The following is a 27,741-nucleotide window of genomic DNA, read 5'->3' as shown; positions in this document are numbered from 1 at the left end:
AAGGAAAGCTCTAGTATCTTTTGACATTTATTAGCATTTTATACATTTATAAACTTCTGGTAAAGCATAGCAAATGTCATGAGGCCTCAGGTATTTCTTGCATGTTTTAAAAAAATATGAAAATATTATAAACTGATGGCCTTTCGAGAATTGTGGCTGTGGTGAAGAATTGACATCTTGTTGATATTATGATTTATAAGTTCATTTATTTATTTGTCAAGTATGGACACTTTTAAAACTAATATTAAGCATTGAGCAAAACTAATGTTGGCTATTATTTAAACTCTTATGTAAAAGTTAATAGTAGTACATTTTTCCCCAAGATCTTTTTGTAAGACAAACAATAAATAAAAAAATAACAAATGGAAAAACCTGAAAACGCTTTATTTTTTCCCTTTGCTTTGTCAACAATTCAGCAAGATTTAATCTGTCATAACGGCTTTAATTGTTTGTAACTTTAGTGAATTCATAAAGCTTTTCCTTTTTGTTTTTCTATGTACTAGTCTACTTGTAAAAACTATAATAGAACTTTTTTCCCTCCTTTCTTAACACTTAAGGCTTAACACTGAAACTTATGACAATCCAAATTTGAGAGAATACCTGTGCATGGCTTTGGTATCAGTGAGTTTTACCCATAATTTGAACTTGAGTGAAGTTTGGTGAACTTCAGCCTTTCCTGTTTAACTATACTGTTTTGACGTTGAAGCTGACATCATGCGGGAATTTATGTCAATTAAAAACTGATGACCTTGTCTCCATTCTTCAAACTCGCTTGACCAACCATCACAATCCTCCCCTCCCATTGCCATTCCACCCCTTTAAATCTAGACAGGGCCTTGCGGTTCACATCAAAACGGAAGGCAACAGTGCAAATTCGCAAAACAGGAAAGAAGATTTTTCTTTTTACTTGGGAAAATAAGCAATCATGGTTTGGAAAAGCACACTTGTCACTTTTTTTATTCTTCAGCTAACTTCTTTGGGAGGTATGTGCTTCATTTAATATATTTAATTCTATTTATTGTTTTCTTAATGTGTAGGAAGAGGTAAATTCCCTCAGCTTAACCCCATAGCCTAAATTGGATATATTTCACTGCATTAAGCAATTTAACATGGAAGGTCCACATGTGCACTCCCAGATTGCGTTCAGATATACAACACATGTAATATGGATATTTCCAACTGATACATTTAGAGATTCCTTTTTTAAAATGTATCAGTGCTCAAACGATCGATTAAAAACACATTATAAATAACTTGAATGCTGTCAATAGCTTGTTACTTATCAATGTCATATTTTTGCATAATATTTTTCTTGGGCCCTTGGTTCAACTGGTAGGGCATTGCCCTAGCAATGCAAAGGTCCTGAGTTCGATTCCTAAAGAACACACAAATTGATCAAATGTAAACCTTGCACTCACTGTAAGTTACTTTGGATAAAAGCATCTGCAAAGCAAGTAAATGTAATATAATTTGTGCTTGCTTCATACAGGGGGACAAAACGTTAACCCTGACGTACTGTTGGAATCAGACTTTCCTCCAGCCAGACCTTCATTGAATAACCTCAACGCGATCTGTCTTCATGGCAATGGCCGACACAGATATCCCACCAGCTGTTTACCACCCTCAGGTTATGCTTATGCTCGTCGTGCTGGAACTTCAATAAACAGAGTAGAGGCATGGTTTAGTCAATGCTGCTTTGGTGGTGAGGCCCAAGGAAGTGGACAGATCCTTTGCTGTGCCAACAAGGCGGTGAGTACACAAAACGATGAAAGGCAAGCAGAACCATATAAAGAAATTCTGAACTGATTTATTTTCCCTCGTCTTTGCAGTGGGAGACTGCCCTATCCCATTTCTGTATCGAGGAGTACTCAACCATGACCCTGCCTCATGAGTGCTGTGAGAAGAAGGGGGAAGACAGGTGGAACTGCTTTGAAATACAGGCTCCTAACCCCTCCTATCAACCTCTACTGGGTTACATTGCCCCCATAATGCCACCTGACCGGATTTTCAGCTGGGACCCCAATACGTGTTAAAAATCAAGATGCTGAATGATTATTAGTTCTTGCCACATGAGACCATATAGTTTTTATTGATTTAGCAGCACAAAAATTCCGAATCATGACTTGGAAACATCCTATGTCAATTGATTAACCCCTTGCATTCCTAATAGTCTTTGAGTAACTGAGCCAAGTGGGCAAAAATACTGAAAAGAAATGTGCAGCCTTCTTCACTGTTTGATATTTGGTTTATCCTTTGAGACAAGAACTATTTCTACTGAGGTTTGATCTTTCACTTTACTATTTTTATATAGATTTCTTGGAAAATTAGTGATTAATAAATAAACATAGATCAGAAACTTTTTATATATATTTCTGTAAAAAAAATTCTGCAACTACTGTTTAAATTGAACGCAACAACATCATGGAGTACTAAAAATATCTTGTACTTGTACAGTTACAATAAAGAGCCTGATTTGAACTGACTTGGTGCTGTTGGATGTCATGCGTACAGATGTTGGGGATTCAGGGAGACAATTATGTGTATGGACTCAGTGGTACTCTGTAGGTATTACTTTATAGTTTAGGCCTGTTGATGTCAAGAGAAAAATCCTCAAAAGTTATAAGAGAAATACTCTTTCACGAGAATGATATGTTTCTTCTCTCTGTTCTCTTCATATATATATATATAGTTGTGCTCAAAAGTTTGCATACCCTGGCAGAAATTGTGACATTTTGGCATTGATTTTGAAAATATGACTGATCATGCAAAAAAACTGTCTTTTATTTAAGGATAGTGATCATATGAAGCCATTTATCATCACATAGTTGTTTGGATCCTTTTTAAATCATAATGATAACAGAAATCACCCAAATGGCCCTGATCAAAAGTATACATACCCTTGAATGTTGGCCTTGTTACAGACACACAAGGTGACGCACACAGGTTTAAATGGCAAATAAAGGTTCATTTCCCACACCTGTGGCTATTAAAATTGCAATTAGTGCCCGTGTATAAATAGTCAATGAGTTTGTTAGCTCTCACAAGGATACACTGAGCAGGCTAGATACTGAGCCATGGGGAGCAGAAGAGAACTGTCAAAAGACCTGCATAACAAGATGGTGGAACTTTATAAAGATGGAAAAGGATATAAAAAGATATCCAAAGCCTTGAAAATGCCAGTCAGTACTGTTCAGTCACTTATTAAGAAGTGGAAAATTCGGGGATCTCTTATAACAAGCCAAGGTCAGGTAGACCAAGAAAGATTTCAGCCACAACTGCCAGAAGAATTGTTCGGGATACAAAGAAAAACCCACAGGTAACCTCAGGAGAAATACAGGCTGCTCTGGAAAAAGACGGTGTGGTTGTTTCAAGGAGCACAATACGACGATACTTGAACAAAAATTATCTGCATGGTTGAGTTGCCAGAAAGAAGCCTTTACTGCGACAATGCCACAAAAAAGCCCGGTTACAATATGCCTGACAACACCTTGGCACGCCTCACAGCTTCTGGCACATTGTAATTTAGAGTGACGAGACCAAAATAGATCCTTATGGTCACAACTATAAGCGCTATGTTTGGAGAGGGGTCAACAAGGCCTATAGTGAAAAGAATACCATCCCCACTGTGAAGCATGGTGGTGGCTCACTGATGTTTTGGGGGTGTGTGAGCTCTAAAGGCACGGGGAATCTTGTGAAAATTGATGGCTAGATGAATGCAGCATGTTATCAGAAAATACTGGCAGACAATTTGCATTCTTTTGGACGAAAGCTGCGCAGGGGACACTCTTGGACTTTCCAGCACGACAGTGACCCTAAGCACAAGGCAAGATGACCCTCCAGTTGTTACAGCAGAAAAAGGTGAAGGTTCTTGAGTGGCCATCACAGTCTCCTGACCTTAATATCATCAAGCCACTCTGGGGAGATCTCAAACATGCGGTACATGCAAGACGACCAAAGATTTTGAATGACCTGGAGGCATTTTGCCAAGACGAATGGGCAGCTATACCACCTGCAAGAATCTGGGGCCTCGTAGACAACTATTACAAAAGACTGCACGCTGTCATTGATGCTAAAGGGGGCAATACACAGTATTAAGAACTAAGGGTATGCAGACTTTTGAACAGGGATCATTTCATTTTATTATTTGTTGCCATGTTTTGTTTTATGATTGTGCCATTCTGTTATAACCTACAGCTGAATATGAATCCCATAAGAAATAAAAGAAATGTGTTTTGCCTGCTCACTCATGTTTTCTTTAAAAATGGTACATATATTACCAATTCTCCAAGGGTATGCAAACTTTTGAGCACAACTGTATATAATGCTTTAATTTAACTCATAAAGTTTATGAATGACCAAATGAACAAATATCCAAGAGAAAAAATAAAAATCCCTGTTTAAACCACACTGATGAAATCTGCCTAGAAAATGCTTAAGACAAGGGGAATAACTGAAACTGAGAGAGAGGAAAAGAGGCTGACTGTGTTTCTGTAGTATATTTGCATGAAGCATAGCATGCACAGGTGAAAGGATTATAAGCATGGGTGGATCTCAGTACTGTAGAATAGTGATGAAACCAAAACCCCATTGCACTTAAACGGAAGTGTAAATATTTACATAATCTAACCTGGAAACACAACAATGTTGTGCATACTCTTTCATAAACATCAACTCATTCAAACCCTGTTCCTCTTATGAATAGAACTATATGTAGATAAGCTCTATTTCACATAATAAAGCATTACATAGGTTTAGAATTACTATATATTAAATTACAGCAAAGAGTAATTATACTGGCTTGTATAAAGGAACAGTCTTTTATGACATGCCACCATTTGCATCTAACCCGTCTTTGGATTTAATCACTGATGCATTAAAGGGATAGTTCACCCAAAAATGAAAATTCTCTTATCATTTACTCACCCTCATGCCATCCCAGATGTGTATGACTTTCTTTCTTCAGCAGAACACAAACAATTGTTTTTTTTTTTTTTATTATCTCAGCTCTGTAGGTCCATATATGCAAGTGAATGGTGATCAGACCTTTGTAGCTCCAAAAATCACATAAAGGAAACATAAAAGTAATCAATAAGACTCCAGTGTTTAAATCTATATCTTCAGAAGCACTATAATATGTGTGGGTGAGAAGCAACGTTATTTCAGTCCTTTTTTCCTCTAAATCTCCACTGGAGAGATTAATTTGTTTATAGAATATTTGAGATGTAATAAAATGCTAAACATATTTTGAATAAGTACTATCTTTAATAATTTGTTATTCAAAAAGGATTCTTGCAGTCTGAAAAATTGTGCCCTATAACTATTGCCCCTCTATATACAATATATATCAATATAACCCCCCTGGGGTTATTTTACCCCAAATGAGGGGAAAAAGGCCCCCTTGCCACTTTTTTTTAATTTTTTTAATTTATTTTTTTTATGAATTTTATTCAAAACAACTTTCTGTTGTTGTTTCTTTTTACAAAGATTATGTTGCTCCATCAATATGCAATAAAAATAAATGTATTTCTTGAATCTTAATACACCTTGTGACCAGAAAAATAAATCAATTTTTTCTTAAAGGTGCACTCAGTAATTTTTTCCCCATTAAAAAAAAAGATTCACTCCAAAATAAATGAATTGTATTTATTGTTTTAACATATGCATAAAATCATGAGCACTCACTTGAGATGAGGAATCTAGTAATATCAGTAACCTTATAAAAGCTGTTTTATTCTACATGAGGCAGGGGCTCCCTTATGGGGGCTGCCATTTTAGAATCACATGATCAGCTGAATACTACTCTCTTAATCTCAGTAACCGTCTTGTTATTGGACACTTTCACTCATGGATTAAATTAATCATGGCTAATTGTGAATAGTGAATTTCTACAATTGTATCTGTGAATGTAAACTATTGAATAATCTATTGAATCAATATAATGAAATGTAACTAGATGAAATGAACAAAAGGTTACTGAGTGCACCTTTAAGGTGCCCTGTTGTACCCTAAACAAACTGACAATAAATTGAATTTGTGAGTTTTTGTTATTATATAAAAAAAATAAAAAAAATAAAAAAAATCATGTCAAAAAGGTTAATACATTACATTTATTTTTTCTGAGTGATATTTCCTCAAATCCTTCAAAAAGATTTTATAATAACACATTCACAAAAAAGGTGTTCAGCAGTCTCATCTTTGTCACTAAAAGTTTTTCTTATTTTTGTTAATATATTTAGAAACCTAATATTACAGGAATAACGCCTCTCTAACTTTATTAGTTAATTAGTACAAATGTATGGGGAAGAAGCCAAACAAATTCCAAATGACTTCATAAAAAATTTAAACTGTCTTCATAAAAGCCATCCATTGAGGAATTGGGCTTCCTGTCTATTGGAGTATTCAGTCGAGCGCCCCCTTTAGGAAGTCGAGGGCAGCGCCGACTCTTTAAACCACGACGTCACTTCCGCTTGTTTTGTGAGGGTTGCAGAGCGTGGACGCTTCCGTGCGATTGAAAGTATTATTTAGTCCCGGACAGGCTCAGTTAAGTCCTAAAAACAACCATTTCGAGCACTTAAAAGTGTTGCGCGAGGCTTCCAGCTGTTCCGGGAACGTAAATAGGACACTTGACACAGTTTTTCATTCGTGAGTCAAAAACAAAGTGATAAAGTTGAGGTATGTGCGCTTACCGGTTGCTTTTGCAGGTAAACTCGAAAAGTTCGCTCCATCTATCAGTATGCGCGCTAACGAGCATGTTTTAACCAATAAAGATTGTTTTAGCTAAGAAATTAAGTGAACAACCGTTTAAAGGTGGTAGTATCGAGGAGCTACTAAACTCCAGTAATAAATGCCAGTACAAATGCTATTATAAATTGAGAAATCAGCAAAAACAGTAACTAATTTCCCACCTGGTTGTGTGTTGACGAACTGAGATTACTACCACACTTCTCTTTTTCTGCACAGGTTCATCTTAGAAGGCAGTGGGACTCAAACCAGAAGTGAAAACAAGCAGGACCATATGAAACATCCGCCATCAAATGGCTACGCCTGGTGTAGTTTCCACGGATGGGGCGAGCTCTACCAGTAAGAGAGAATTGCATTTCCTTTTGATTTAGACTTTTTATTTATTTATTATGAGACATCTGAAGAGAAAGTTTTTTTTTGGTTTGCTATTGTTTCAAAGAATCCCACACAGAAATCTCACGTGTTTTCCCTCAGAGGTGATAGACAGATAGATAGATGCTTTATTGATCCCATGTGAAATTCAGAGACACTATCTACTTTGTGCAGTACACATAACAGTACAACATATATATAAAAAAAAAATACAAAGTACACTGGCGGCCAAAAATTTGGAATAATGTACAGATTTTGCTCTTATGGAAAGAAATTGGTACTTTTATTCACCAAAGTGGCATTCAGCTGATCACAATGAATAGTCAGGACATTAATAACTTGAAAAATTACTATTACAATTTGAAAAAAAAAGAAAAAAATCAAACTTCTTAAACTACTTCAAAGAGTTCTCGTAAAAAAATCCTCCATGTGCAGCAATGACAGCTTTGCAGATCCTTGGCATTCTAGCTGTCAGTTTGTCCAGATACTCAGGTGACATTTCACCCCACACTTCCTGTAGCACTTGCCATAGATGTGGCTGTCTTGTCGGGCACTTCTCACGCACCTTACAGTCTAGCTGATCCCACAAAAGCTCAATGGGGTTAAGATCCATAACACTCTTTTCCAATTATCTGTTGTCCAATGTCTGTGTTTCTTTGCCCACTTTAACCTTTTCTTTTTGTTTTTCTGTTTCAAAAGTGGCTTTATCTTTGCAAATCTTCCCATAAGGCCTGCACCCCTGAGTCTTCTCTTTACTGTTGTACATGAAACTGATGTTGAGCAGGTAGAATTCAATGAAGCTGTCAGCTGAGGACATGTGAGGCGTCTATTTCTCAAACTAGAGACTCTAATGTACTTATCCCCTTGTTGAGTTGTACATCTGTCCTTCCACATCTCTTTCTGTCCTTGTTAGAGTCAGTTGTCCTTTGTCTTTGAAGACTGTAGTGCACACCTTTGTATGAAATCTTCAGTTTGTTTGGCAATTTCAAGCATTGTATAGCCTTCATTCCTCAAAACAATGATTGACTGATGAGTTTCTAGAGAAAGCTGTTTCTCTTTTCTTTTCTTTTTTTTTGCTCCCATTTTTGACCTAATATTGACCTTAAGACATGCCAGTCTATTGCATACTGTGACAACTCAAAAACAAACACAAAGACAATGTTAAGCTTCATTTAATAAACCAAATAACTTTCACCTGTGTTTGATAAAAGGGCAAGTGATTTTCTAGTACCAAATGAGAAATTTAGCATGATTACTCAAAGATAAGGTGTTGGAGGGATGGCTGCTGGAAATGGTGCCTGTCTAGATTTGATCAAAAATGACTTTTTTTTCAAATAGTGATGGTGCTGTTTTTTTACATCAGTAATGTCCTGACTATACTTTGTGATCAGCTGAATGACACTTTAGTGGATTAAAGTACCAATTTCCTTCCGAAACAGCAAAATCTGTACATTATTCCAAACTTTTGGCCGCCAGTGTAGATATATAGGCCTATGCACAACTTAAGTTAAACTATACATACACAAGTTTACACAATGTAAACAAAGGTTGTTATTGCATAGATGCATTTTAAATTGCATAGCATATGTACTAGGGCTGCGCAATTATGATGAAAAGCATAATTGCAGATTAATTCCTTTGATTTTGTAAATACTTATTTTGTGTGGGGCAGTTGCATGCCATGTTCTTTATGTTGGTTATGCTGATCAAAACAACCAGAGAACTATGTTCCTGAATTGCTTTAAAATTTTAACTGCATGTAAAACAAAAAGTGTTATTCATATTTTGAATAAACTGTACACAGTATAATTCAGATAGTGAGCATTACTGATATGCCTTTAGTCCAAAGTCTTTCTAGCAAGTCAGTCCACTGTCGGCCATCTTTGACACGCTCTCGGGAGGCTAGTTCCAGTCATGACAGTGCAGCTCCAATCTACTTGAATTGAGAAACACCAAAATCTCAAAATCGGCTGGTCAAGATTACGATATTTCAAATCAGCAGTAAAATCTGACAACGCTGGTATCATAAAATGTGCTTCTTAACTTCAGATTACTTAAAAAAAAAAAAAAAAAAAAAAAAACTAAATATTTACGGTTCTATAGCTAATGCGCATGTGTGTTATCGAGATGATTGGCAGGCGATGTTTGTATCTAAATGGTGATTGGCTCTTTTACCTGTTAGGCAGAACTTTCTACATCCATTGACCGTTGGGCACTTAGAGCTTCTTGGTTGGGCGTTCCAATTTCTCCCATTCATTTTAATAGAAGTGGCATGTCTCTGCTAAATAGTCTCTGCTTCAGACTCATTTAAACACGTAAGACTTGCCTCTGCATTCATGCACACAACGTTCCAAAAAATATGTTGTAAATAGAAAACTTTGTAACAATGGGTGTACACAAATGGAATGCTATCATTTACACTTTTCGCGATTATATAATTGTGATAGCCGTAATAATGATTGTAATTATTTTTAAGATTATTTGTGCAGCCCTAATATCTACTCAGTTCAGTTAGTAGTAGTACAGTAAGTTAGTACAGTAAACCAAAACAGTTGTGGACTACTATGATACCTCTGTCTATCTTTGCACATAGTAGCTAGAACTCAGCTCGTTCATATTATTGGCTCTGGCATGTGCCATCAAAGAGCATCTGTTTGGTTCCTCATGAAATATGATGGATATATGATATATATTATAGCCTAAGCAGATGTTAAAGACACTTACTTTCAGTCTTTTTTCATTTGTGTCTGTTTGAAAGTTCTTTTATGTTTTGTTTCCTCAGTCAGTGTGTTATCATCACTCTTCAGGTGTTTTTATTCTGGAAGTTATTACTGTAGAGAGGTACATGCAAGTGTGTGCAGGCACATGTAGGCCTATCTCTGTGTTTGCAATATGACCTTTTTTGAATCTGTTTTGAATATTGGTGTTGTGGATTGTATTTAGTTGCCCTATGATTGCCTGGATTGTTAATTTGGCTTAATTTGAGTGTGGTGCTATTACAGACTTGCATCTTGTGTTTTGCAAGTGTGATTGAGTTACAGGGTTTTCTTGGAAGAACAAAGGAATTGAAACCCAGGTGTTTGTGCATGCTGTATGTTGACACACACAGTTCTGGTTAACAGCCAGTGTCAACTATATGTAAACAGCTTTTTTCATTAGCATTTATTTTGCACTTTATTTTTAGTGTTGTGTTTTTTTTTTTATTTTTTATCATAAGTTACCATGCCAGTTAAGCATGGACAGTATTTGACATGTGACAAGTGCAGCAATGTCAGGTATTGTTGAGACATGCATAGGAAAGATACTAATAGGGCAAATGTGTAAGTACTACTAAAAGATCCAAGCAGTTGATATTCATTATATATTTTCTTTTGTCCTCTTAGAAAATATTAGTAGTTTCTTGATTTATGAGCAAAATTTTTCCAGTGTGAATTTTGTGACTTTTGCTTTTACATTTTATATGCTATTCGGTGTCAAATCTGTTGTTGTTTACAGTTCGGAGTGTTAGCTACTGCTATGTTTAGTTTCTGCACATATTCTGCTCATAAAAAATAGGTATTTAATAGGACTAGGGAAAAATATTGATTCTGATGTATCGCAGTCTTCGTTTGAAAGATCACAATATTGATTTTTAAATCCCATGATTGATCTTTTACTCTATATGGCAACCCTCTGTAATGTAAGTAAGTCTCTCGCATTTGATCCACTGGCTGGTACATTTTTAGATTTCACTCACCAGTGATTTTGTAGTAGACCTATAGTGGCAAAGAAGTTGTTAGCACAGAGATTCTTTCACTGTGTTGAGAGTAAAAGTTTGGTTTGACTTGATCTGTGTCCAAAGATGAGATCCACACAATCCATATCATTGAATGATGTCTTCCACCCCGGGTTATAATAGTTGCTACAGCCATTGCTTTGCTATGAAAAGACATGTTTAAATTTTGAAAATGTAAATATTAGCTATATCATATCAAGATATCAAATGTACATACACAAATGGAACAACATACGATTACAGAATTTTCAGGGAAATTAAAACAGAAATGAAAGCTAAAAATAGACCATTTGACGTGTGTGTGTGTCTGAGTGTGTCTGAATTTTACTTCTAGTGCAATCTCTGATCTGGATAGAAATGGCCATTGAATTATAGAAATACAAATGGTGAATTAAATGAAATAAAATGTATAAATGTTATAGGAAAAGGAATACAATAGATGTAATAAAGGTTCATTAAAATATAACAAGAAAAATAAAATGCAAAGATGTAAAATGAATTATATTTCGAAAGGTAAACATTGCTTAAAATATCAGGGGGTATTTAATTCATTTAGGTCAAAGGGGTTCGGCTGACAAAAAAGTTTGGGAACCCCTGTGCTAAAGAAACCTTGCATGTCCTCTCGCAAAATAGACATTATAATTGAAATATACCAAAGTGAATCAGAAAATCTAAACTGAATTGAGAGCTTGTGAATCAGAATCTGGAAATCTATATCATTCAATATTTGCTTTAAACAAGCATTTCATTTCTGCTACTATGGGTCTTATAGAGTTAAAGTGCCACGTAACAGATTAAAAGATAAAAAGATTTATTTATTAATACATTTACTATAATAGAAATGTGAAGGAATAGATCTATTACAGTAACACTGTTGATACGTGACCTGCTGGATGTTAGGGACCCCTTGAAGTCTTCATTCTTTTCCTTAATTAAAAAACAGAACAAAACATTTTGTATCTTAGAATAGCCTGCATGTTGAAAGTCAGTGGTTAGTACACACAAAATTATGAAATAAGGGTTATCATCAAGCCACGTCCAAGAAGTAGGTTTACATACTTGAAGTACAAGGTTTGCAAGAATATTTAATTGGGATTTTATTCCAGAAGTCTAACCATTTTTATTAACTCAAAGTGAACTCGAACTGAGAAGTTGTGTGGATGTTTTTTTATTTTTTTTTAAATGGAAAATTCACTGTTTATTCATCTGTGTAGGTACTCCTGGAACACGAAATATGCCTTCCTCTGAGGTAATTATACCCCTTTCTTTTGCTTCAGTAGTAGTTTCGTATTCAGTTGGCTGTGTGCAAATTTTGTGGTCAATATTAGGAATTGGCCATTGTATTTATGGGTCCATACTAGGGATGTGCGAGACTAGTCGACTAAACGGTACTGATGCTGCTAGTCGACGCTGGAATTACTAGTCGGTTAATATTTCCCCCCATTAAACTGATCATCATTTTTACACAGTAATGTTTGGCTTTATATTTTTACAGAGGCTGCACTTAAATTACTGTCATATTAATATTACATATTTTAGGGGGCTTGGGTAGCTCAGTGTTAAAATACGCTGGCTACCACCCCTGGAGTTCGCTAGTTCGAATCCCAGGGCGTGCTGAGTGACTCCAGCCAGGTCTCCTAAGCAACCAAATTGGGAGGGTAGAGTCACATGGGGTAAACTCCTCGTGGTCGCTATAATGTGGTTCGTTCTCGGTGGATGGCGTGAAGCCTCCACACGCGCTATGTCTCTGTGGCAACGTGCTCAACAAGCCACGTGATAAGATGCACGATCTTTCAAACGGATTTACTTTGTGATTTCCATTTAGAACAGGCTTTTAGGGTTGTTCCATTGATCCTGCACAATTCATTCAATTGTTTTCAATAAATAAACATGTATTTGCTAAAGGTGAATGCATGTCATGTTCTATATTTAATGTACAATGATCATAATTCAAGGCGAGCACGTCGCAGATAAATGCCCCTTTTCAGTGGAATTTAGCATCGGATTTGGAATAGATTAAGTATTTTAAATGGGTCGCATAAAAACGTTTTATTTTATTTTTTACTGTTTTCTGAAGGTTGGTTTCTCTTTAGCCTAGTCGGTTGCAAAACTTCCGTTTAAACGACAGTCAAATTAGTCATAGCGCACATCCCTAGTCCATACTGTAGCCACATTTTGTAACTGTTTTCCTAATCAGTGCTGGCTTCTCCCTTTTTGCTGTAGTGTGAAGTGTAGAATTATTTTATTCCTCTACTCTAGAGCCTCTCTGCCCCCTTCTTTTTCTGTTCCTTTTTTTATTTGTTCTGAATCAGCACATCAGTCCTCTTTCACCCATGCATGGTTTCTCAACCGAAGATTACTACCTTATTGTTAAAACATTTCTTGGCAAAATTGCTGAAATACTGTAAATGTTGCTCTCTCACATACACTTCTGTAATAGGTTGCATCTAAAAATGTTTAGAAAACAAAGGTTTATCCTTTATTCATGCTAAAATTTCTGCCATCCATGTGCAAAAAAAGAATGCGTTATAGAATTGCATAATTGTTCGTTCATATTGATGTAAACAGTAGCACTAGTTTGAAATGTTGCTTTGTAATACATATTTTATTACTGGTGACATTAAATTTAAAAATAAAATCTGAAATTGAATACTCTGACTTTTTAACTTCTTTGTCATGTTTACTGAGTAATCGTTTGTCTTATAGGGTCTGAGCATCTCAGGTTCATCCCAGACGAACAAAAGGACCATAGGCCACCGAGGAATTGACCCTACTGGGGAGACCACATATAAAAAGGTACAAGTTTTAGATATACAGATTTGATATCCTCAGTGCTGCATGTACATGATAGAAGTTTGTAAGATGATCAAATCAAAAGAATCAGCAGTTCAACTTCAAAGTTCACTGTCTTGTTTTTCATGTTTCTAACCCATTCATGCTGAATCAAAGCCATTATTAGAACAGATCTAGAATGACACACATTCCTGATTCTGAAACTCAACCCTACTTGCAACTTGTGTAGATTACTTTTCTTATCATTTCCTTGTGTGGCACCAGGAAGATAACAAAGCCCTGTAAATGGCTGCACATGAACATGTAAGATTAGCATGCCTTGAATTGTTGCTTCTCCCATTCGTGTTTTTTTGTTTTGTTTTTCAATTCATGGCATTAGAAGGCGACAAGCAAAGACAAAACGTGCATCAACAATAGATTTTTAGCTTTACATTTACATTTAGTCATTAGCAGACACTTTTACCCAAAGCTAACCTAGAGTTAACCTAGGGTATGTCTGCGTCAGTTCCCTAGTTCAGAAGTCAGGGCATTGATCAGAGAGTTGGCCATTTCTAGGTCTGTCTCAATTGCAAGATTTTTTCAAACATTCCCTTAAATTCCCAGAATGCACCATGAAAACCAGGGAGCATTGTTGCTCATAATGTTCCCTTACTGGAAACATCATCAGGTCTTCTGACGTCTCCGAAGTCATTAGAAGACGAGCACATGTGTAAAACTATGAAGTCAAAGCCTTATTTTCTCCTTAAAGGAGATTGTTGTTTTGTTGAGGTGATTGTAATGTCTTTCATCCATAATGACCATGAAAGGGAAAAAAATCTTTTAAATATTAGAGTTGTTAGGAGGTTAAAAATACACTCCTTTTTATTTCTTTGTAATTTTTCTTTTATAATAACACTGTACGTCTGAACATCTACAATGAAAATGCATGACAGTGTCATTTATAGAGCAGTGTTGTTGATTAATAACAGCTGCATTTTACTGCGCGAGTTTGTAATCGTGTTGCAGTTGATTCAGTCAAAAGTGTCCTATGCTAGTGTCCGAATTCGTGTTCAAGATATACTGATTCACAACATAGGGAGCTTGGGAGCTGATTGAGACGCACCCCTAGAGTAGTCACAAAATAATTTTTCTAATTACATATTAACACTTTCTTATTTTGCACACTGTTTGTTCTCCATCTGAATCCTTCAGACCACATCATCTGCCCTGAAAAGCATCATACAGCTGGGCATTACACACAGCGTGGGAAGCTTGAGCCAGAAGCCAGAGAGAGATGTGCTCATGCAGGACTTTGAAGTGGTGGAAAGCATCTTCTTTCCCAGGTGTCTGTCTGCTGAGTAACCATATGAAAGAGTGTTAAAGATCTGGGTCTGGTTAAAGAGGTGCAGCTTAGTCATACATTGTATAATATTTACAAACTATCTTATCCGTTAACTCTCTCTTCCTTGCAGCCAAGGCAGTAATTCCACTCCAGGTCATCACCATGGTGACTTCAAGTTTAAAACGTATGCCCCCATTGCCTTCCGCTACTTCAGAGAGATGTTTGGGATCCGACCCGATGACTACCTGGTAATATTCTTGTTTATCATGCTACGTCTGAACTGTGCCTTGTTTAGTCTCTTTTAGCATAGGTTATTTTTTCCATAGTATTGTACTGTTCTTGTTGTTTTTTAGGATTATGACATGATGAACAAAAGTACTGCTATTTGATAGTAGCTGTCAGTAACATTACATTTAGGAAAATGAGCATCAACAACTCTCCAGTCATGTGTTACCAGCTAGATGTGTGTTTGTGTTTTTTCTGCAGTACTCTCTTTGTAATGATCCCCTTATCGAGTTGTCTAATCCTGGAGCGAGCGGTTCTCTTTTCTATGTCTCAAGTGACGATGAGTTTATTATTAAGACGGTGCAACACAAGGAGGCTGAATTCTTGCAGACACTCCTGCCGGGATACTTCATGGTAACTGCAGATTTCATTTGTAAATGTTTTGTGTAAAAGAATGTACTACATAGGCAGCAACTTAAACAACTAGCGCTCCTCACATGAAGAGCACAAGAGACTCAACTCACAATTCATTGTAATTGAGTTAACATGTTGCCAGAACAACTCAATACTCAAGTATAAAATGTATAGCATGCACAAATATTGTTTAAAATTATACATTTTTAGTTAGATTGATCTATTTTATCAATGCTATTGAATCAACATTTCTCTCACCTCATTCAACATTCATTGTGGAAGTAGATGCATATGTAGGTATTTAAGTAGGTCTGCTGCACTGTAGGCTAAAGCCCAAAGTATATGTCAGTTTTTACGTGCATTTGAACATAAGCATGACATAAATGATTAAACATAAAAGTTCACCCTTTGTCCTCTAGAACCTGAACCAGAACATGCGTACACTGCTACCTAAGTTCTACGGGCTCTACTGTGTTCAGGCCGAGGGGAAGAACATCCGAATTGTAGTGATGAACAACTTGCTTCCCTGTGCTGTGCCCATGCATCTTAAATACGACCTGAAGGGCTCCACATGTAAGCGTCGTGCTTCGTCCAAAGAGAGGGCTAAGAAAGTGCCTACGTACAAGGACCTAGATTTCTTGCAGGATATGTCCGAGGGCATACTGCTGGAGAGTGACCACTACAGTGCCCTCTGCAGAACCATACAGAGAGACTGTCGGGTGAGATACTTTGTGTGTTGGAGACGAAAGTTAACATGTGAAAATACTTTTAAAGAGTAGCAAGTAATAAATCCAAGCAACATGTCCCTTGAATCTTTTGAATTTCTAGGATTTATTTAATCTTGAATTGGTGAAGCACTGTGTTCTTTATGACCTTTTTATGTCAAGGAGGCTTGTTCCTTAAAGATACAGAAATACCCTTCACATTGTTCAAGGTCCAACTCAATTTTCTGCTTTGTTTGAGATTATGCTGAGTTGTAAATATATGGCTTTATAACTGCACCCTGTGCTTTCAAATGGTTAAAACAATTTAGATTGGTTTGAACCACTCTTGATCTACAAATTGCATATACTATAACTGCCACCTTGTCAACAAACTATATATAATTGCTAAAGGTTCTTCAGAGCTTTAAGATCATGGACTACAGTCTTCTAGTGGGTATCCACAACTTGGATCGAGCAGGTGAAGAGGCATCTACTGCAGTGCCTGATACCCAAAAAAAGGCACCAGGCCAGAAGCCCCTATACTGTACAGCCATTGAGTGTATTCAAGGGGAGGCCAAGGGCAAGACACCACCACAGCCCTATGAAAGGTTTGTGATCATTTGATGCCTGTTTAAAGCTGGGAATGGGAAGATTACTGGTTCGATCCCTACAAGGCACTAAACCCCAGGTTGCTTCAGAGGGGTTGTCTCTATAATGTGTTATGTTAGTCCCTTTGGATAGTAATTCAGTGAAATAATTAATTAAGAATAAATTGCTTGGTACTTGCACAACTGTTAACATGCCTTATTTGATTTTTCAGCATGGGAGGAATTCCAGCATTCAATTCAAAAGGAGAAAGATTGCTGGTTTTCATTGGCATCATTGATATCCTGCAGTCTTATAGGTATAACAACGTATTTCCAGATGGTTGCATGTATTTCTGTCTCTAAAATAAATCCAAATTTACTAAAAATTGTGTGTGTTTTTAGGCTTGCCAAGAAGTTGGAGCACTCATGGAAAGCTCTGCTGCATGATGGGGTACTTTGCAATCATAGAATAAAAAAATAAAAAAATCATACCAAAGAGGTAACCTGAATTTGTGTATTTAGTTAATAATTTTCTTTACACTAATACATGTTCTCCTCTGCAGGACACTGTATCTGTGCACCGACCGAGTTTCTATGCAGATCGTTTCCAAAAGTTTATGTGCACCACTGTGTTTAAGAAGCCCTCATGTAAGTTTGACATTATCCAGAAGTTTCGGAAATTTGCAAAACGAATACATTAGAGAGTGTCATGGTAAACCTGAAAATTTCACAGAATTTGACTGTTTTGAATTCCAGGAATAAAAATGTTATGAAAATGAATATCTTAAAGAGTAATAGAATTATTTCCATCTGTGCTCAACTCTAAAATATTTAATCTGGTGGAAATAGCTCTTTGTCTTTGCCCTCTCTGTAAATTGATTTTTAACACTTATCTAAGGCCCTATATTTTTCATGATGCAGACAACACGGACGGAATCGCAGAGTCCAGTCTTAAAAAGGGAATTTACAATACAATGTGGAGTCACGGATTTGTACATATTTGGGATGAAAAATTATTGAATGCATTATTAACAATTATTAAAGTTATTTTTACACCGCGCTTAGTCGTTTTATATTGTCTTTATATTTTATGAGTGCGTTGATCTTTTTAGCTTTTGTAATACAATGAAGAGGTGATCCGCACTCTGATAGGAAACTGTTAATGGTTTTATTCCATGACATTAAAAGGGGAAATAGACACAGACTTTTCGGCGCACAGGCCTTCCTCAATGTGTAAAACCATCATCATATTCACCCTCTTTTTATATACATATCACATCTCTGTAGATTCATCACATGACTTTACGTATTCAATCATGATTTGTCACAAGGTAGAATCAGTTAAACAACCAGGTGCTAACAATAAATGACACACAGTTAACTCTCAATACAATTAACCGACTTAGATGCATCTGAATGCAAATTCACAAAATCTAAAAGTCATGGAATAAAAACATTAACAGTTTACTATCGGAGTGCAGATCATCTCTTCATTGTATTACGAATGCATTATTAAACCACAAAAGGCTTCGATTTAATTCAATAAATATGTATAGTCTGCATGTGCTGTGTGCTTTAAAGTGAACGTGTGTAGCCTGCTGCTCAAACACCGAAAACACAGCGTTATGAGCATTCTGTGTGTGTGGTACATGACAGAGAGTAGAGCTATATACTGTGTGTGTATACAGTTGTGCTCAAAAGTTTGCATACCCTGGCAGAAATTGTGACATTTTGGCATTGATTTTGAAAATATGACTAATCATGCAAAAAAACATGTCTTTTATTTAAGGATAGTGATCATATGAAGCCATTTATCATCACATAGTTGTTTGGATCCTTTTTAAATCATAATGATAACAGAAATCTCCCAAATGGCCCTGATCAAAAGTTTACATACCATTGAATGTTTGGCCTTGTTACAGACACACAAGGTGACACAGACAGGTTTAAATGACAATTAAAGGTTAATTTCTCACACCTGTGGCTATTAAAATTGCAATTAGTGCCTGTGTATAAATAGTCAATGAGTTTGTTAGCTCTCACGTAGATTCACTGAGCAGGCTAGATACTGAGCCATGGGGAGCAGAAGAGAACTGTCAAAAGACCTGCGTAACAAGGTAATGGAACTTTATAAAGATGGAAAAGGATATAAAAAGATATCCAAAGCCTTGAAAATGCCAGTCAGTACTGTTCAGTCACTTATTAAGAAGTGGAAAATTTGGGGATCTCTTTATAATAAGCCAAGGTCAGGTAGACCAAGAAAGATTTCAGCCACAACTGCCAGAAGAATTGTTCAGGATTCAAAGAAAAACCCACAGGTAACCTCAGGAGAAATACAGGCTGCTCTGGAAAAAGACGGTGTGGTTGTTTCAAGGAGCACAATACGATGATACTTGAACAAAAATTAGCTGCATGGTCGAGTTGCCAGAAAGAAGCCTTTACTGCGACAATGCCACAAAAAAGCCCGGTTACAATATGCCCGACAACACCTTGGCACGCCTCACAGCTTCTGGCACACTGTAATTTGGAGTGACGAGACCAAAATAGAGCCTTATGGTCACAACTATAAGCGCTATGTTTGGAGAGGGGTCAACAAGGCCTATAGTGAAAAGAATACCATCCCCACTGTGAAGCATGGTGGTGGCTCACTGATGTTTTGGGGGTGTGTGAGGGGGCAATACACAGTTATTAAGAACTAAGGGTATGCAGACTTTTGAACAGGGGTCATTTCATTTTATTATTTGTTGCCATGTTTTGTTTTATGATTGTGCCATTCTGTTATAACCTACAGCTGAATATGAATCCCATAAGAAATAAAAGAAATGTGTTTTGCCTGCTCACTCATGTTTTCTTTAAAAATGGTACATATATTACCAATTCTCCAAGGGTATGCAAACTTTTGAGCACAACTGTGTATGTATATATATATATATATATATAAATTGCAGGCTTGTGCAGTTTAGTAATCACACTGGGCCGTGTATTAAACTGCTTATCTTGAGGTGAGAATCTACCGTCAAAACCAGACAGAAACTCGCTCACTTCAGACAAAATAAAAGTTTGATTTAAACGGACGTGGGATTTTTTTATTTTTTATTAAAGCAATATCTCAAATCTGTGATGCACTGTAGTGTAGCACTTTATTTGATAAATTATGCATTCGATAAAACACCAAAAAAAAATTGAAAATGAATTGTTCTATTTTCATTTGATTAACATTTGAATTAATTCATTTGATTAGACACCATTTTCATGATAAAACTGAATTAAGGTGCCAAATATGGAATTCAGACAAAATGTAACAGAAAACAGGGAATTTGGGAAACAATCAAATGGAATTTGAAAAAAAGATTTCATAGGGCCCTTCTCATCCAGTAATCACAAACGACTAGAAAAGTCATGGAAAATCATTTGTCAAAATTAGTGTTAGCATCCTGATTATATTGATGTATTAAAGTCTCTGCTGTCTTTTTCTTTCTTAGTGAAAACGTGTCCTTCAAAGAAAAGTCGAGTGGGGACTCTTTCTATTGGGAAGAAAGCAAACATTGCTGTGTCTGGACAGCCACAACAACATTCCCTTCCTGCAGCAGCAGCACAAACAAGCCTTGAACAAACACAGCCAGCTGCCCAAGTGGCAGGCCAAACACAGCAGACTACAGCACAGCTGTCCAGTAGTGAAGCCGTGTCCCTCAGCTCAGAGACACAAGCAGACACTGGTATGAGACAGAGGAAGACATTGAAAGAAAGATAACCAGGGTCACAGATGCAAGATAAGAGAAAAATGAGGCTTTGAATATTTGTCAGTATCATTTACAGGATAAGAATGTCTACTACAGGCCTTAAATCATCAGCCACGTTTCCTTACTGGCAGACACCTTTTTTTTGTGTGTGTGTGTGTGTGTGTAGACAGTTCTCCTAGTGATTCGGTGCCATTTTCATGATTGCTTTAGTTGGTGAATAAAAAGCTACATTTAAATCAAGTTCTAGGACAAGGTAGAAAGATGAATGTAGTGTTTGTAATGCATGCTCTCATGGTATTTTAACCTGTCCTTGAGAATATGGGAAAATTTACATAATTCAGGCTATGCTTAATTTGTTTTCAATGCAGGCGGAGAATAAGATGATCACTTTGTATAGTTTTAAAAGTTTGATGCCATTGTGTGCCGATAACACAGTTGTAAAAATTTCTAGTGTCAGTCTCAGCCCCCTATACATACATAGACACCAATACATGGACAGTCAATATTGTTCTTAACCTAAGGGTTCATTAAAGCCTCCCTTTTATCACAGATCTGAGGTTTTTGCATTTGCTTCATAATACTATGAGGTAACAGGATAGTGAAATGACAATTTTGCACATTCTTTCCTTGTTCCCATTAACCCTGACTAATTAAACATTATTTACTAAAGAGCACTCTTTTTTTTTCTCTCTCTTGTTTCCTGTCCTGTCAGGTATGCAGACAGCTCGCCCTGACCTGCTTCCACAAGAAGTTACTGAAGATGAGATTACCAATAGCTCAATTGATACAACCCTCTCAGCAAGTTCTACTGTAAGCTCTTGGCCCTCCACAAACACTCCAGCTCAGAGGTATGTGATGGCTAAATATGTTGGATTTACGTATCGAAATGCCTTTTGGAATGAAACTTTAGTCTTTCCTTGCGATGAGAGCTACAGTATTCTGAAAAAGTAAACTTGTCATTCATAATTTACACACAGGTTCTTGTTTCCAACTCATAACAATATTTTTGTCTACACTATTATATCTTGATGTTCTCTCACTCTTTCCACTCATAAAAATGTGTACAGTCTTACTGATGCAAATTCTTGTTCTTTCTCCAATGTTTAGGTACCAATGTACAGCTAGTGAAATCAAAGAAAGAACGAGTGTGACATAATTTTGAACAAAATCTGTCCAAAAAGAAGCTGTTTTTGAGTTTGTTGTGAACTTTCAGGAAAACTTAGGCCTAGTACTATCTGTTAAACACCTTACTGCCATTAGTCAACGTAATTGGTGTGTGTGCGCGCCAACATTTTTTTACGGTTCATTTGTTTTACTCAGATGAGATCAGTCAATGTGAACACACTGAGTGCAGAGTTGCCGAGCTGGTGCAAACATACTCTTTATCAGTGTCTTTCTTTAAAGCTGCACTACAGAAGATTTTTTGGTTTTAAATGAACAAAATGCCATTATTAATTGAGCACATTAAAAAATTGTTTAAAACAATGTTACTCCAATTCAATACGGTAAGCCTACAAAAATTATTTGTATTTTGAGCAGTCGGTTCGGATTTGGCATGTAAGCACAGACTTATGTTGTTAATCCTTACGTCCTTATGTCATGTCCATAAACACAGAAAACTTGCATGTGTCTGCATATTATTTTAATGTTTATTAAAGTATATTTCATTCCCATCATTATTAAATCCTAATTTTTTGTTTTTAGTTTACAGTGTTATTGTGTGCAGTGCAAAGACGTACAATTGTAGTATTACGGTTTTACGTGCATTATCAACTGAGGCTCTACAGTATATTATAAAATAGGAGAGTCTTCCATTGAACTCGTATCAGCCATATCACAAGTTTCACCTCTTAAAGTGGTAAGTGTAGTACAATACAAACATTAATAGTAGATAAAACACTTGAATGATCATATTAAAATATGCTGGTAACTGGTGGTGGTTTGTTCTCAGTGTAAAAGCACTTTGAATGTAGTGTCAGAAAAGCACGTTGTGTAAAATTAATTCAATCGAAATATGTAAATACAAGTGTTGTTTATCTTTATCAAAGCAAGTAATATTTCAATTTTAAATGTTTAATAGTATAACATTATCAACATGAAAATAGAACATTGTGACTCCGACTCTTAATATGTCCCAGTCATGATCATGCACAGGCAATGTTCAGGTAAACTCTAATCATGAGATTCGTCCACGCAGAACAGCAGTGCCAAAATACAACTCACGTAAAGTGTTCTATCACAAATTGCTTGCAATTTTAAGTTTCAACCACAGATGTTACTACACAGCACAAAGTTCCATAGTGCAGCATTAAAAAAAACAAGTAAAGAATCCTTTTTATGACCTTGGGTTCTTCTAAAAAAAAAATCATAATTAAAATTCAGTAACAGTTACCGTTAGTTGCCGGTACATATTATAGCCACATAGAGCATGTTCGCATTAGTGCCAGGAGTGCAAAAGGTAAACATAACAAATTACACACGGTCTACTTCATATTTATTACTTTAAATCATCATAGAATGGTTAAAACATCTTTTACTGATCTCATATCTATTCAGTTCATAGAATGAAGCATGCAGTAAATTATAACATTTATTTTATGTCACATTGGTTAATGCTTTACATGTAGTCAGTGTGCATCTCATTTTAAAATGACAGTGATGTAGGTGGTCTCAGGATGTAAGTAAACAGTACACGGTTACTAAACAGTTTCAACCTTGTTTCTAGCTCTGAGCGAGTGAGCGTATTCATGCCTGTAAGGCTAAAGTATTTTAACGTTTTTGTGTGCCACTACGTCATGCCGCACTGTGTGTGACAAATTGTCATCAGCTGGGTCTGTGCGGACTGTACGCATGCAGCCAAATTTTTGTAACCTTGTACACATGTGACTGTGTATGTTGTCTGTGCATGTGCCTGCTATTGACTGCGTTAAAAAGTATCACAAAGTAGTCGCACTGTGCATGCGTTTTACACATCTGTATGGGCACACAGTCAAGGCTAGAATGCTCGACCATGCGCAAGACATAAAAGTAGGTGGAAATACGAAGCATACCCTAGGCTTTAGTGATGCAAGTTCTTGTTTCTTCAGTGTGTCCAGTCTTAAGTGATGCAAGTTCTTGTTGTTTCAGCAGCAGAGCTGCCCAGTCATCAGGGGAAAGTTTGGACGTGGAAGTCGTTTCACTCAGTGATATTGTTCCTCAAACAAGCACATCAGAAGTAAGAAACATTTTATTCTGGGCTGATAATGCTTTTCCAAAAGCTTCAGTTTCTGCGGAGCTCAACTGTCAGTTTCTATTTACAGTACATTGTAGAGCAAGGGCATTCTTGATATTTTTAAAGTGTGTGTAATTTATACGATATGTCATTTATAAAGGTGTGTAATTTAACATTTAATTCACTCAAAATTTAGTTTCATTTAATTTAATCGCTCTTGTTTGCTATAACATGTCCAAGTAAACATTTCACAATGTAAATGTCTGCCCCCTATGGCACATACATTGAAGAAAAAATAGGTATAAATGAGAGCAAATGATGGCATCTTAATGAGACTACAGATTGACTCTAAGGTCACTATAAAAGAGTTTCATGTAACCTGTCTCTTGCTTGTTGCAGTGATCGAGAGTGGTTCAAAAGGACAAAATAAAGCAATCAAGGACAAAGATCGGCTCTCTTCCAAGGACATATGAACAGTAGGAAAAAAAAGAAAATAGTAAGATAGAAATGGAGTACACACCTGGGAAAGTGAAAAACAGACAATCTGGAAAACCAAATCATAACAAAAGAGAAAACTGCACACATTCATAAGACTGTAAAGACATGAGGCCCCCCCATTATATAGATATATATTTTTGGATGCCGACAGTACAGCATCCACTATTGCTGCTAAGAAATGGAACCAAAACATTCCACTGTAGTACTGTAACAGTGTAATATCACTGTTCTTACAGCTCCGAAGCAGGGACATAAAAAGCAGTGCTGTATTTACAAGAACTTCCTGAACTTGATAATGTTCACAACAAAAGTAGTTGATGAGAATTTTGCATTGTGCTACTAGAGAACAAACTGATCTTTTAAGTACCTCTGTGAGAGATTTGGTAGTGGACGCCATTCAACCACGCAACTTGTCCGCCCTTATTTTTCAAAGGAGACCAATGTGAGACAGATCTGTTGGAATCACTTATTATTTACTTTGCTGATAGGAAAAGAAAACATGTTTTTTTTTTTTTTTTACAGATATGTTGGGAATATAGCATGAATGTCTGCAAGAAAAAAATGTAGGATGAATTCATCCAGATCAGATTGCCTGAACAATCATGTACGACTCTATTTAAAACTTAAAATCTGTAAAAAAGCGTTAGAGTTGGTTTTAGAAATAAATTCAAATGCAGTACTGTATTATTGAAGGAATGTTCCTTAACTGCAAGAGAAATTTGGCCTGTAATTAAACAGAATACCTTATACTAAGCATGATGCCTGTTAGTAGATTGCGCAGAATTGCATGATCTTTTAAAGGGACAGTTCACCCAAAAATTACAATTCTCTCATCATTTACTCACACTCATGCCATACCAGATGTGTATGACTTTCTTCTGCTGAAAACAATGATTTTTAGAAGAATATTTCAGCTCAGTAGGTCCTCAAAATGCAAGTGAATGGCTTCCAAATATTTGAAGCTCCAAAAAACACACAAAGGCAGCATAAAATAATCCATAAGACTCCAGGGGTTAAATCAATATCTTTAGAAGGGATATGATAGGTGTAGGTGAGAAACAGATTAATATTTAAATTCTCCTCCCTGTCCAGTAGGTGGCGATATGGATGAAGAATGTGAATCGGCAAAAACAAAAGAAGAATGTGAAAGTGGAGATTGAAAAAGAACTTGAATATTGATCTGTTTCTCACCCACACTTATCATATGGCTTCTGAAGACATAGATTTAACCACTGGAGTCATATGGATTACTTTAATGTGCTTTTGGAACTTCAAAATTTTGGTTTCCATTCACTTGTATTGTTTGGACCTACAGAGCTGAGATATTCCACCTTTGTGTTCTGCAGAAGAAAGAAAATCATACACATCTGGGATGGCATGAGGGTGAGTAAATGATGAGAGAATTTTCAACTATCCCTCAAGTACAAAATCTCAATACACAACATATAGCAACTCCCAAATGTCCATCTGCCATGTGTGTCTGATATATTAACACATACAATTGATTATTATTATTTATTTATTCTTTTTTTTTTTTTTTTGTTTACCATTAATTCCAAAGAAATATATGGGGAGTTGACATTATTTGCAAAAAAAAACAAAAAACAAAACAAGAGAGCACATGGGGAAATTATCCCTTTTGTATAAAAGGTAGAAATGTAATATGACCTATAAAAGACCAAATTCAGTATTGTGGGACTAAGGGTTTTTAGAAGAGTTTTTGTTTAGCATTGCATTTAAGATTTAGTTTTTTAAGGGCACAATGAGATTTCATACCTGGCAGACTATCTACTGTAATATGTATAACATCGAGTATCTATACTGTCTTTAAGTATCTTTTTATAAGATTAAGAATTTTACATGCACTGTGTAGTACAGGAACTTCTCTTGAGGCCTCAGTTTTGTGGAGAGAATTTAAATCAAACTAGTGCCTGAACCAAAGTACAATATTTGTATTTAAATATGTGCATTCAGTTGTGAAAACATCAGACAACATTTTGCAAAACATTGGTAATGATGCAAATATTTTTAAATATGGATTGGTAGTTGAGTAAGGGTACATTTCTGTTTTTTGACCATTTTTATAAACCTAATTAAGTGAAAAGAAAACATTCCTGTACAGTCATATTTATTTGTATGTTTGCATGTAATTTATTTCTCTTCTCCTCTAGTTCTGAAATTTCTATAGTGGGTTTTTACACCACAAGGTATGTAAATTCTGACACCTGGTGGCTTTATAAATTTGGTGTTCCACTAAGGTTGTAGAAAGTTGGGAATGTGACTCAGTTTCTTAATGTACACTCAATATCTGGGATTTTTGTGCAATTGCTGTTTACTCTGAAATGCTGCCTTCATCTTTATTGTCTTATCAAACTAAGAATTGTTGGTGGTAGTAGTAGCTTTAAATTAAACTACTCTCCACTCTTTATTAAGGGATTTATGTTCTCATTCTTAATGTTATTTTCTGCAACATTTCTTGCTGTATGCAAATAAATTAAACAGAAAAACAGAAAACTTATTAACTGCCTATGTGTCTGGGTTATCTTACAATAGATGGTGTTCGCTTTGTTAACAGAATGGCATTTCAGTTAGAACCCCTTTACCAAGAAAGCCTTCAAGGTTAGCAAAACAAAGCGTAACGTGGCGGTACACTGGCGAGGATACCAGAGGCTGTTCTTTTTTTAATGGATGTTAATGGAGGAGATGCATCTGTATGCTCAAACTGGTTTTGTAAGGAACCAGCTCATCACTAAATTATGTCCACCTGTCTGTTAAGCTTCAACATGTTGACACTAATTATGTATGAAGTTTATTACAGTTACATTAATGTTTTATAAGAGAAGTCACAGACAATTTTGCAACAGGTAAGTGTCCCTTTTTCAGCCATCCCAATTAATTTGTATGTTACCCGCAAATGGGGACTACTGTTGAAACATGTTAGCTGACCGTTATGCTCTCTCATATGGTAGTCACAGAGGTTGGTATCGGTATAAAATAATCTGTTTGAGTGTTTGTATGATTTACCTTTGCACTTAAATGTAAAGTTCACAACAAAAATGAAAATTCTATCATAATTTACACACCCATATGTTGTTCCAACCTGTATAATTGACATTTTTCTGTGGAACAACAAGGGAGATGTTAGGCTAAATGTTAGCATCAGTCACCATTCACTTCCATTGTATCTTTTTTTTTTTCTTTCATATAATGTAATTGAATGATGACTGAGGTTGCCCCTAACTTTTTTTTTTTTAAAGGGATAGTTCACCCATAAATGAAAATTATTTCATCATTTAATCACCATCATGCCAGCCCAGATGTGTATGACTTTATTTATTCTGCTGATAACAAACTAAGAAT

At 36.1% G+C, this 27,741-nt stretch overlaps 2 protein-coding genes and 1 long non-coding RNA gene across 6 annotated transcripts; 2 read left to right on the top strand and 1 right to left on the bottom strand.

Annotated features, from left to right (window-relative positions):
- The first annotated feature begins 866 nt into the window (after window positions 1-866).
- Window positions 867-2,552, top strand: LOC127420940 (extracellular matrix protein 1-like). Its single transcript, XM_051663592.1, has 3 exons — window positions 867-983; window positions 1,490-1,749; window positions 1,830-2,552. Exons 1-3 carry the CDS (start codon window positions 926-928, stop codon window positions 2,031-2,033), a joined length of 522 nt encoding a protein of 173 aa, XP_051519552.1. The 5' UTR covers window positions 867-925; the 3' UTR covers window positions 2,034-2,552.
- LOC127420943 (uncharacterized) lies at window positions 967-5,032 on the bottom strand. The gene is made up of 3 exons (XR_007893904.1): window positions 4,924-5,032; window positions 1,517-1,654; window positions 967-1,375 (listed from the first exon to the last, which is right to left on the bottom strand). It is a non-coding gene; the product is annotated as an uncharacterized LOC127420943 (long non-coding RNA).
- Window positions 5,033-6,206: 1,174 nt separating this feature from the next.
- pip5k1aa (phosphatidylinositol-4-phosphate 5-kinase, type I, alpha, a) lies at window positions 6,207-26,899 on the top strand. Of its 4 annotated transcripts, none has more exons than XM_051663582.1 (16): window positions 6,207-6,672; window positions 6,961-7,080; window positions 12,103-12,137; window positions 13,595-13,684; window positions 14,873-15,003; window positions 15,133-15,250; window positions 15,489-15,641; window positions 16,061-16,360; window positions 16,757-16,953; window positions 17,166-17,249; window positions 17,335-17,383; window positions 17,496-17,580; window positions 20,415-20,648; window positions 21,385-21,520; window positions 23,799-23,886; window positions 24,283-26,899. In XM_051663582.1, exons 2-16 carry the CDS (start codon window positions 7,035-7,037, stop codon window positions 24,283-24,285), a joined length of 1,749 nt encoding a protein of 582 aa, XP_051519542.1. In that variant the 5' UTR covers window positions 6,207-6,672; window positions 6,961-7,034; the 3' UTR covers window positions 24,286-26,899. The 4 variants fall into 4 exon arrangements, with proteins under 4 accessions (XP_051519542.1, XP_051519544.1, XP_051519543.1 ...); XM_051663584.1 differs by having other exon boundaries at window positions 6,207-6,701; XM_051663585.1 differs by having other exon boundaries at window positions 6,208-6,672; window positions 23,802-23,886.
- The last annotated feature ends 842 nt before the right edge of the window (window positions 26,900-27,741 follow it).

This window comes from Myxocyprinus asiaticus, chromosome 30 (assembly GCF_019703515.2).
Source record: "Myxocyprinus asiaticus isolate MX2 ecotype Aquarium Trade chromosome 30, UBuf_Myxa_2, whole genome shotgun sequence".
Lineage (NCBI taxonomy): Eukaryota > Metazoa > Chordata > Actinopteri > Cypriniformes > Catostomidae > Myxocyprinus > Myxocyprinus asiaticus.
Note: the sequence above shows the minus strand (reverse complement) of the source record. Positions and strands in the feature narration are given on the sequence as shown.

Bases quoted from the DNA above. Each gene is read 5' to 3' on its own strand.
- LOC127420940 (XM_051663592.1), top strand. From the start codon at position 926: ATGGTTTGGAAAAGCACACTTGTCACTTTTTTTATTCTTCAGCTAACT. The intron at 984-1,489 runs GTATGTGCTTCA...TGCTTCATACAG, and splicing joins TCAGCTAACTTCTTTGGGAG to GGGGACAAAACGTTAACCCT. The intron at 1,750-1,829 runs GTGAGTACACAA...TCGTCTTTGCAG, and splicing joins TTTGCTGTGCCAACAAGGCG to TGGGAGACTGCCCTATCCCA.
- pip5k1aa (XM_051663582.1), top strand. From the start codon at position 7,035: ATGGCTACGCCTGGTGTAGTTTCCACGGATGGGGCGAGCTCTACCA. The intron at 17,250-17,334 runs GTATAACAACGT...GTGTGTTTTTAG, and splicing joins GATATCCTGCAGTCTTATAG to GCTTGCCAAGAAGTTGGAGC. The intron at 17,384-17,495 runs GTACTTTGCAAT...TCTCCTCTGCAG, and splicing joins AAGCTCTGCTGCATGATGGG to GACACTGTATCTGTGCACCG.